General features: G+C 36.0%; 1 protein-coding gene across 19 annotated transcripts in view; it reads left to right on the forward strand.

Annotated features, from left to right (window-relative positions):
• stxbp5l (syntaxin binding protein 5L) overlaps positions 1-12,316 on the forward strand; it is a 207,934-nt gene that overhangs the window by 73,711 nt on the left and 121,907 nt on the right. For all 19 annotated transcript variants that reach the window (XM_056242082.1, XM_056242087.1, XM_056242084.1 and 16 more), the window contains exon 3: positions 9,238-9,319. In XM_056242082.1, the coding sequence (XP_056098057.1) occupies positions 9,238-9,319 (82 nt within the window). The remainder of the gene's footprint in view (positions 1-9,237; positions 9,320-12,316) is intronic.

A 12,316-nucleotide genomic window follows, 5' to 3' on the forward strand; every position in this document is an offset into this window, starting at 1 on the left:
ATGAGAAAGATTGCTTATTCAGAATCAATTAATCAGTGTGGATTTACTGAAGGTCGGCTGGCCACATCCGCATAAGTATTAATGTTTTACATACAAGGTCAATAGACTCTGATGTGCTGATGTTAGAGGGTTTCACACATTTACAAAACTTGAATATTTATGGCTGTTGCTCTTTTTAAATACTTACTGCTGCAGTAACCTTTTTTCAGTTTTCCACTGTCTCTGACTTAAATAAATAAATTTCATATTATGTACTGAATATGATTAATTCTTCTGTTGCTTAAATACGTTTTGTTGGTTTACAATACAGTTCAAAAGTGTTGGATCAGTAAGTTTTTTTATTGTTTTTGAAAGAAGTACCAAGGCTGCATTTATTTGATACAGTAAAATCAGTAATATTGTGAAATATAATTTATTACAATTTAATTTAACTGTTTTCTATTTTAATGTATTTAAAAATCAATTGCTGTGATGGCAAAGCATCCAGTAATCCAGTCTTCAGTGTCACATGATCCTTCCGAAATCATTCCAACATGCTGATTTGGTGCTCAAGAAAATGTCTTATCATTATCAATGTTGAAAACAGACTGCAGTTGTGCTGCTTCATATTTTATATAGGAACAGTGATACATTTTTAAGGCTTCTTGGAAGAATAGAAAGTTAGAAAGAACGGCATTTTTTTTAAATAGATTTTTTTTGTACCAATGTAAACTTACTGTTGAACCCCCCAAAAAATGTCCTATATATTTCTGAGCCCAAACTTTCAAATGTCAGTGTACTACTTGGCATTGTCTTTTGACCTATAAAGTGTTAAAGGGGTCATATAATGCCATTTTTGTACAAGCTAATATGATTCTTTAGGGTCTAAATTAAAAGTTTGTAATATACTTTAATTAAAAATTCTCATTAGTATTGTAAGAAAACACTTATTTTACCTGGTCAAAAACAGCTCTTTTTTCAGCACGCCGTTTCAGTGCATATGCCTTTAAATGATCATGAGCTGCGCTCACTCCGCCCCTCTGTTCTGTGCATACACCGTTTGTAACACAATAACACAATAACCATAACGCGTTGTTCAGTATAAACGTGGAATTATGAATTATATTGAGAACGTCATACATAGAAAACATGCCGTAATGTACCCTGACTGAGTGTAAACCTTAGACGCATTCATTGTGAAGCGTGCAGCTAGCGATTTGCAAAGATTAATATATTTAAGATTAAATATAAAGTTTAATAAAACGTTTCACTCACTTCCGTTCTTCTGGAGGTTCAGCAGGAACACGAATATCTGGTACCGATCCTTTTTAGCAAAGCTTCTTAGCAAATCCAGCTTTATACTGACCCTCGTTTATAAAGCAGTCTGGTGTGTGAAATGATTCGCGCAAACATGAAAGCATTGACGTTGCTCGTGGAGAATATTCCCTTCGAAAACAAAACTCAGCCACTGCGTCTTCAGCGGTTCGGATTCAGGAACATTAAAATGACTGTGTTCGTTATTACACCCAAGAACAGAACACCACAATCGCTTAGACGCCATTCTGCTCATAGACAGTGCTCCGGCACATCAACAATGACCGCGCCGGTCCGGTCCGCGCCGCGCAGACTATGATTGACAGCTACCTCATGTGCGAGGGCGGGTCTGTGTTGAAACGCTCCCGTCAATCAACAATCGTGGAAGGGGCGTCCGTTTTATTGACGTCACAAAAACGAACGGCTCGATTTGAGGCAGGGGAAAACATATAAGGAGATTAAAACAAAACCACTGGATGGATTTTTATCATTATATGATGTTTGTGTACAGACACTGCCAACACACATTTCAGTACAATCAACTTGTAAAAGTGCATGTACCATTATATGACCCCTTTAAGTTTAATATAACGATGAGGAACAACTTTCTTTGAACTTACAACACTTATGTCTGTTATGCATAACATGCTGTATATATGTAGTTTAAATGATAAAAGTAATCTTAAAGTTAAGATATACCTCTAGTTTTAATCATGTACACAACATCCTTTGAAGTTTGGGCAAAAACTCCTGGCAATGGTGTGTTTTCATGTATTATATTTATTTTATGACAGCTCTGAATGTCATATGGTGACTGTGAAACACGTAACACCTCACTTATATGATGTTATGGTGAAATTTGTTATTTTTCGTGTTGGTGTATTTTGACCAAAAAACAATGTACTGTGGCTTTAATTCAGTATGAGCAGGGCGGCAAAAATAGACTCCGCGGCAAAACAATCACGACACTGCCACTTCTGCTCTGCTCCTGCTCCGCACTCCCGTGCTCTCCTGCCGTCCAGTATGAATGCTGAAACAGGCGACAAACTTGAAAAGAAATGCCCAGCTCACAGTTTTGTTACCCCTTTTCTGCTTTCAGTTTGAATTTGACAACTCCTCAGCACCAGTGGCCTTATGGGGCAAAAGTTTCCATGTATTGCACATTTCAAAATCTCAGCAAATGCTGTATATTCGGTTACTGTGTCATGATATTGGGTATGATAGCGGGGAGGTTTGCACATTGAGATACAGGGCCAGTCCTGATTTTATTTGTATTTTTTTTACATTTCCTGCCACCAATTATCAATTCACAACATAAACATTGCAGTACGTTACTTGAATTGATTTATCTTTGAGTGGTGATGTCAGACTGGACAAGCAAACACTGTTGAGTGAGCTATATTCCAGTGGGTTAGTTTTATTTGTATGATGTACTGTAAGAGTTATTTTTTTATCCAGATCACCTGAAGAAAAAGATGGTAATTGTTTTTTATATTTTAAATTGTTTTCATTTTTTAGACGGGAACAGTGAGACAAGAAATGATATGGAAGGAGATTGGGAAATGATGTATGCCAGACTCCGATTACTAGGTTACTAATTCTAATGCACTTGTCCATTCAAATACAGGCACATTATGGTAACACAGACACACCTGTTGCTCAAACAGAAGAGAATGTCGCTAACAATGCCAAAGCCATGTGTTCCGTTCCTAAAGAAAGCATGAACTGATCAAATGTGAATGCGATATAAGTCGCTTTAGACGAGTGTTAAACGCATAAATGTAAATGTAAGTGAATACCATATTCATGTACCATGGTATTTACATGATAGACTAAGGCCATTATAAAGAATACTACGGTATTGCCATGGTAACACAAAAAACATGGTGATTTGTTAGTTTTAATTAAAGACACAAGACGCGAGATGCAGGTGTACATGCATGCACAGCCGTATGTGAGAAGTCAGTGAAGTAAAATGTGCATATCCCAATCATGGTATGTTAATTTACAATAATAATTTCCCCCGTGCTGACTATATTAGTGCTGAGCTGAGACACACACACACACACACGGTAACAGGGCTCATAATTTTACATATATAAAAATGATTTATGACAGCCTAAACCTAACCCTTCACATAATCCCACATCAATCCCACCTATATTACGGCTAATAAAAATAATCAATAGAAAAGTTTTGTAGCTCAAAGTTTGCTCTTTCATTGCTCAGGAGATTGAGTTCTCAATTTATGTTCATTTAAATAAAAATCACATTGCTCTTCGATATTTCTGCTAAAATTAATTAGAAGTGATAAAAATAGACATACACGAGACAATGGTTGACATGAAAGAATAGAGAGTTTTGGGATATAAAATGAGAGTGAATAGCATAGCTCAGATGATTTAGTCTTAGATCATTTTCATTTTAATAAGAAATGTTTGAGTTCATGTTGAGATATCTGACCTTTGATTGCAGACTGAACATCTGAACATGGCTTGAGATATATTTGAAATCTCTTCTGAAACACTTTAGGAAACACATGTGAGATTGTATACTGGAGCCCTTTTCTCAGTAGAAATAAAGCTGGATGCTTTTCAATTTGCTCACTGTATTGTCAAATTGATCATTTTTCTTTTTTATAGGTGGTGCATGGTATGTTTCATATTTCCTAAATCAGTGAAGTGGGGAACATGATTATGAATTCTCAGATTTAGCAGTGTTTTTGTTTGTGTTTTGATTGATTGTTTGAGCACTGACTGACAGCATCCTTCACACAAACAGCAGTGAAATATTACCAGATGCAATCAGACTCACAGTGACTGTTATAAAATCTCTCTGTCTCACACACACAGATATTCACACATTTGACTGGGGGATACCCACTAAAAACAGCTTGGTCTGTAATTTAGCATGGCTACATTAACGCCAGTGTTTTTTAATTAGCAGCATTTGAAAGAGTTGTTTGCAGGAGAGAAGGAAAACAAATGAAATGTGGGTAACACTTTATTTGAAGGGGTGTGCATAAGACTGACATGACACTGTCATAAACATGACATAACACCTGTCATTAACATGAAGGAGTCTTTATGAATGTTTATGACTGTTGTCATTAAGTGTCATTCGGTAAATTGACACTTTTAATGCAAAGTTGACATTGTTTAAAATGTCTTTGTTATGACAACTTGACATTAACCAAGAAATCATAACCTGTCAACCTGTCACAAATATGTCATAACAGGTCTAATTATCAAACTTAAAGAAGTTATTTAGCTTTGCGTTAACATTACATTACACTGTCATATGTGGTTGGTTTTGACTTTAGCCGTCATGACACCATTATAACTGTGTCATTAATATTTTACTTGTCCTCAAGTAAAGTGGAACACATTGTACTAGTTATAATGATGTCATTAAGGGTTATTACACTGTCAAATGCTTTAACATATGACATATGACAAATGCTTTAACATATGACAGGGTAATGTAATGTTAAATAACTTCTTTAAGTTTGATAATTAGACCTGTTATGACATATTTGTGACAGGTTATGATTTCTTGGTTAATGTCAAGTTGTCATAACAAAGACATTTCTGTCTTTGTTAATGTCAAGTTGTCATAATCAAGACATTTTTGTCTTGGTTAATGTCAAGTTGTCATAACTAAGACATTTTTTGTCTTTTTTAATGTCAAGTTGTCTTAACAAAGACATTTTTGTCTTTGTTAATGTCAAGTTGTCATAACAAAGACATTTTAAACAATGTCAACTTTGCATTAAAAGTGTCATAATTTACCGAATGACACTTAATGACAGCAGTCATAAACATTCATAAAGACTCCTTCGTGTTCATGACAGGTGTTATGTCATGTTTATGACAGTGTCATGTCAGTCTTATGCACACCCTTTCAAATAAAGTGTTACCGTTATGTGCTTTGCTTCTCTCTAGCAATAGATTTTTTTGTTTAGTTTCATAAGGTTTCATGAGCGAATAGTTTAGACAGATTCTCTCCCTCTCTGCAAAACCATCTTGCACGCAATTATTCTGTCAATAATTCTATCCCTTTTGACTGACTCATTTCTCTTGCTGTGAACGCTCGGTAAATTGTCATGTTGTTCATCAACATCATTTTCTTTTTATATCAATGGAGGGAGTCTTTAGCTCTGTAGGGAATCCAACAACTCATTTGTATCACTGTGAATGGGTCCTTAGCACAGTTGTGTGATTTAATTGTAATGAAAATCTTCTTTGTCAGTCTATATACAGTATGTGCATTTGAGAGAGTATGCTAACAGTAATTGGGTAAAAAACCCGAAATTTTATATAAAGGAAATTATAATTGTATAAAAAATGACAAAATGAGGAAATCCATAGATTTGAGTGCATAAATAGCACAAAGCCAAATACACCAGAATGAGTCATGAAACATCGCCTTACCTGTGTGTGTGTTTGTGGCTTTTATGACACGGACACCAATAGATTTCAACTCTCCCTTTCAATCTCTCTCTCCTACTCAATCTGAGTCACCACGTCAAACCTGTTGAAGTCTTTTTCTGACTCATCTCTCTCTTTCACCTCCTGCCTCAGTGATACTCTGAGTTTTACCTCTGCTCCTCCATCCCATCTTTTCAGGGTCTGAGTCACCAGTCTTTATATTCAACATCTCTTAACTCACTCCATCCTTATCTTCTTCCTCCATCGATCATATATCTTTCTGTTTAGCCTTGTTTCACAATGGAGACATCAATCTAGTGCCCTCTTCACCACTAAAACATCTCTCAGTGGTCATTTTGAACCTTGTAAAGCCTTGGATGTAGCTATAAATGTAGTTAATCAAAAGAGAAAGTTCTGTCGTCATTTACTTACCCTCGTGTCGTTCCAAACCTGTATGCCTTTCTTTTCTCTTTAGTACATAAAAGAGGTTTATTGGGATGTTTTTGGTATTTTGCATACAATAAAAGTCAATGTTAGTCAGGGGCTGCCAATCTTGAAAATGACAAAACGCATTAATTGATAATAATCAATCTCATTCAAGTCAAATTCCATTTGTATCTTTTCATGTGTTTTCAAATATGGTGCGTCATACCAAGTTTGACAACAATGTTGCCAAATATCATTGGATCTTGTATGTCTAGTAACTGATTTAAACACTTCAAATTTCTCCACATGCACGAATGAGATTTGAGGATTATGACATAAGGGCACTTAATTTTTTTTTTTGGGACAGAGCTATTCCATGACTTTAGGAGATGGGGAATATAGTTCACAAGTCATGTGGACCTCTTTTATAATACTTGAATTTTTTTAACACTTTAATTTAATTTAACACTTAGAACATTTACTTCTATTGTATGGAAAAAGCAGCCTAGACATCTTGCCTAACATTTATTTATTTTTATTGTTTTTACTGTAGATATGAAATAATGACAACTGTCCCTTTAAGTTGAATACAGAAGTAGCTTGATCATTAATATGGTCAATATGGATTAATGACAGTACTATACGAGTTTATTTCTTCATTTGATTACTGTTAGATTGTGACACTGGGTAAAGATAACCAAGGCTTCAGAAATAAGGCTAAAACACACCTTTTGGTGCACAGTAAAAAATCACTAAAGTAATGTTTTACAGAGGCCCCATTGCTATATTGAGCCTGTGGTTTATCTGCAAGTTGATGTTTATCTTATTAACAAGCCTAAGTGCAGTCGATATATATAGCATGTGGTTTAATCTGGGGAAGTTGTGCATTGGTCCCTGTGTGTCCATCCCAGGCACTATTGAACATATTAATTCCTGTACATGTGGGTTGAACTAAGCGCAGTTAAGAGTCAATCAAGCATGCAGAACAATTACACCTATAACCAATCCCCCTTAAACATACATACACTCAAACACTTGCTTTAAGGAACCGTCCTTTCTTGAGTGTCCATCATCATTAACCACTGTCTGTGCAAAATCCCTAGATGTTTTAATAGTGATTGTAGGGGTTTATTCTACAACGTTCTGTCTTTTTCCTTCCTTTGAATTGAGGGTGATCATATAGGTCAATAGAAGTATATGTCTATGACCGTTTGATTGCTCTGTTGAGTTCCTGTTGTTTAATGCTTCTGTATAGCATGCCTACAATGTCTGCTACCTGGCAGATATCACTGAAATAGATTAGATGTCCTGAGAAATCACACCTTTCTCTGTGACAGCTCTAAAAAAAATCTGAGCATGGCCCACGCATGTTACCCAAAAAACCCTGGAGGCACCTCCCTGCCTGTCAGTCATTTTGTATGTTTGGGTATATTGACATGTCTCTGGACAGTGGTGTTTCGGAGAGAGACTGTATGGTTGAAAGGAAGTTAGTATTGTGAAATTTGTATACTCTGCTGGGTTTTGAGCCTGGGAGCGTTTGCATTGAAAACAAAGATCACATTTATGCATTCGGCTGGTATTTATTTAATGTAAAGGCTGGATACGAGAACGCAAGCTTGTTTGTTGTCACCTAAACTACAGCTGTGCATTTATATTTGTGCTTTAGGTGTAGGCCTGTAATAAGACATGTGGAATATATACACTACAGTTCAAAAGTTTGGTGTTGGTAAGATTTTAATTTTAAATGTTTTTTTCAAAGAATTCTCTCATGCACACCAATGCTACATTTATTAAACTACAGTAAAAACAGGAATATTGTGAAATATTATTACAAATTTATAATCAAAGCTTCTAGGTTGCATGTCACACGTAGGCTCACTATTGGCCGACGCTGGTCATGTGTGTGATGCGTGACGTACAACCTAGAAGCTTTGCGCAGTTTCACTACGTGAAATCTCAAGGCCGTACAGAGAAGGAAATGAATAGTTGAATAAAGTCGTTATTTTTTTTTATTTTTTTTTGCGCACAAAAAGTATTCTCGTCGCTTGATAAACTTAAGATTGAGCCACTGTAGTCACTTGGACTATTTTAACGATGTCTTTCATAACTTTTGGGCCGACCAGTTTCGATCCCTTAAGAAGCCTATGGAGGAGTGATCCAGCTCTCAGATTTAATCAAAAATATCTTAATTTGTGTTCCGAAGATGAACGAAAGTCTTATGGGGTTGGAACAACATGAGAGTGAGTAATTACTGACAGAATTTTCATTTTTGGGTGAACTAACCCTTTAATGCATTCTTGCTATACAAACCTATTCTGTGTGTGGTCTGAACTATACTGAATGATTTTGACCTTGTTTCTGTCTTGAAAGCATTTCCCTCCTTTGTGATTATTTACATTTATTCATTTAGCTGACGCTTTTATCCAAAGCGACTTACAATTGCTATATATGTCAGAGGTCGCACGCCTCTGGAGCAACTAGGGGTTAAGTGTCTTGCTTAGGGACACATTGGTGTCTCACAGTGGATTCAAACCCGGGTCTCTCACACCAAAGGCATGTGTCTTATCCACTGCGCCATCACCACCATGATTTTGAAGTGATCGGACACAGCTGTGTGTATACACATTTTTAGATAAGAGAAGAGACAAATGGCATACACTTTCTGTTCCCACTGTCTTGTTCAATTGCTGTGTGTGTGTGTGTGTGGACTGCTGAGATAAATCATTAAGCACATTCCTAGAGGAAGATCTGTTTAAAACTGGGTGATGAGCTGCTTTTAGAGTCTAATCTGTTAATGTCACTTTATGAGTTAATTTACTAATGCCACAGATTCACCGTCTCTCTCTTTTTCTTTCTTTCAGTAACACACACACACACAAAAGTAGGTAACAATATACCTTTAGACAGTTTATACTTGAGCCGCATACTGTACACTAAATGCTGTCTATCTGTCTAATCCAGCTTGCTGTATGGAAAGTGTCGAAAGTGCATATGACCATTTACAACCTTCAAATTTCGAAGCTTTTCGAACTTTCAAGTATCAGAATTTCATTTTAAATGACTGTCCTTAACTTTGTGATGTCATCAGTCTGGGAAGGCCGGGAGTGGACTGTCATTGTCAGCATGAGAGTGGGGCGGCAGTTCTCCAACTGCAGTTTCTCATCAATGAGGTACCGAACACCCACACACACATGCAGGCACACATATATTACAGCCCATTTTTATGTGCGCAGCATATGCAGAAAGCACGTAGGAGGGCAGAGTGCATATGTGTGTTTTAATCTGTATTTTAGGATAGACGGCGTGTGTATGTGAATACCGCATGTGTAAATGCATGCTCAGCTCTGCAGAGGAATACGTTTAGGTCAAGAGCTTCTCTTCCTCTCTGCCCTGTGGTGTTAATGCAGTCAGTCATTATTTCCCATCAGACGTGTCAAGTGCTGAACGTTTCTCAGCCTCTCTGTCTCGCTCTTACGCACACACACCACATCAACTCATGAATAACAAGAAGTTAGAGCGTTAACAAAAGAAGAAAAGTCTGAGAGTTGGCACGCTGGCCATTTTGGAATACAACAATTTAGGAACGCTCTCCACTTTTTCATCTCTACCTATTATTGTCTTCTTTCAATTTCCTATCAGCCCATAAAAAAACATCTCTGAAGTCAGTAGAAAGTGGCATTCACAAGCTATTTTACTTTTGTAATGAGACGTTTTTCAGAGTGAAGTAGAACATTCAACAGAAAAACATTTAGGGCTTGATTTTATCCGTCGGGAATTCATTGGTCGGTGAAAAGTGGAGCCAGACCGGAATGTGAGATGGCAGTCAGTTGTGGAGATGATGGAATCTTTGCCCCAGGAATCAGACCATTTATATTTTAGCTTCTTACCTACTGAGAACTGAGATGGTACTGAAGACAGTGAACGTGATTTCACCAAGTGCAACGGTACTGGATCAGCATCTTTGTTCAGTGTTTCCCACAGGATTTTTGTGAAATTGTGGTTGGTGGTCCTCGTCCCTCTAGGGGCGTCCGGGTGCATGCCCCCAGAAGAATTTATTTTTGTACATTTTGAAGCGAAATTCATACATCTGGCGCACTTTGAGAGTTCCAAATTCAGAGCTCCAACCCATATTGTGAATTGAACAATGTCAGTGCAGTGTCTCAGTCTACATTAAACTACATAATACTGTTACTACTACTTATAATAATAACAATATAATATTATTCCCATGGCTGTACAGCCCTATATTGTAAAACAAATGCACTGAAAAATAAATGAAACTTTCATAATTAGTTTTGTCCTTACTTCTATACATGCAAGAGATAAACCTGTGAGTATTTATTGTGACGGAAACTGCAGTTGAACTTTTATTTTTGCGGAAAACAAGTTTACAAACTCGTCTCATTACAAATCTAGTGAAATGCTGTAATGGTCAACTATGCAAATGTGGAAATAATGTGTAACTGCATTCTTAAATACACGCTAAACTCAGCACGTGCACAGATGGAGTCCACCACATTCATTCACTGTGAACTGATCATGTTCTTATCGCGTGAGCGAAGTGCGCACTTCTCTTTGCGCAGCACAAACAGACAGTCTTTTGATAAGGACACAAAGCCTTATCTCGCTTTCAATTTTAGTTTGTTTGACAGCAATGGAGCAAAACATGACATTAAAGACCTTTTATGTTATTATGAGAAGTTTAAATATATTTTCCTGTCACCACAGTCTAGTTAATGAATGGGAAGTACAGAAATATATTTGTGGCTGTCAATGTTGATATTGTGGCGGCCCTCCACAGATAAATGAATGTATGGGAAACACTGTTGATCCTGGAATAGCTTTTCAATTAACTCATCAGATTTGAAGGACAAGTTTACAGTTTATGTCATGTTTAGGCTTACAACCAGGGTTAAGTGCTTCTACATCAGTGTTATTCATCAATCATTTCCCTTTGATTTTAGCGATAGGTTATGGCTTATCATAACTTAAGATAAGCGCTAAGGTTAGGGTTAGGGTTAGGACTCAATTTTTGGACAGGAGTGTTGTTCCAGGATTAACAAAACATGTTGATTCAGGAACATGTCTTGCTTGGCAAAATTATGGTGACCATTTTTATACTTGCTGATTCTTTATAAATTAATGTTAAGCAACATTAAATTATTGTGTGACATTAACTAGTGGCAAGATTTCATAAAGGGTTTATTACTTTACCTAAAGCAGTAGTCTGACTCTGAAATGATACCTAAATAGATATTTTGCTATTGGTTAACAATAACATTACTTTGCCTAGGTGATGTCAGCGAAAAAGGAAAGTTGCTTCAGATTAAGAGAACATAGGCTAAATGCATTTTGATAAAAAATGACAAACATGTTTTTTTTTTGTGTTTTTTTTTGGAATGACATGCTCTGATGAATTGATCACAATAAGATACATACGTTATAACACAATTAAAATCATCTAATTTAGTGAGACATGAGACTGTAAGAATTGATTGGACAATTATTATGCATGCACACTCTTGACATTATATCCTGAGGTGCATTACTCAGATATTACACTTTAGATATTCAGCTTTCATTCATATTGATTTCATTAACAACACTGAGTTATCAATGTAAATAACAATCACAAGGGATGTTACCTCACTAACTAGATGGTTGCATTCATACAATAAATCCCACGTCTTCTCACTTTTAGTAGATTACAGCAGATTTCTCTTTCTAATTAAACTTTCTTATAGTAAACACTCCATCAAAATAACCGTATTAACTTTGAATGTATGTTCCAGGTCTTATTGTGAATATGATCCATCATTGTTTGTCTTATAACATCTTTCCTTTCCAGCTGACATCTCTTAGGCAATTCAGGATATTGCATAATATTAACCAACTGCCAAAATAGCTGTTTATGTTTTGTTTTAGCGAACTCTCATCAGTGTTAGTTTAGTGTTATATACTATTATAGTATTTATTACTATTCCTAAATTATTTTAATATTTTAAGGTTTCATTTTAATTTTAGTTTAAGTTTGAGCCCTTTTGTTATGTTTTTGACAGTTTTATTAGATAAAAAAAAATCACATTTAGCTTTAATTGATTTTATTTAAATACTTTATTTCATTTATAGTTTTTATAATTTAGTACTTCAACTTCAGTTTCTAAGGC

Source organism: Rhinichthys klamathensis, unplaced genomic scaffold (genome assembly GCF_029890125.1).
Source record: "Rhinichthys klamathensis goyatoka isolate OS25496 unplaced genomic scaffold, OSU_Roscu_1.1 h1tg000693l_1, whole genome shotgun sequence".
Classification (NCBI taxonomy): domain Eukaryota; kingdom Metazoa; phylum Chordata; class Actinopteri; order Cypriniformes; family Leuciscidae; genus Rhinichthys; species Rhinichthys klamathensis.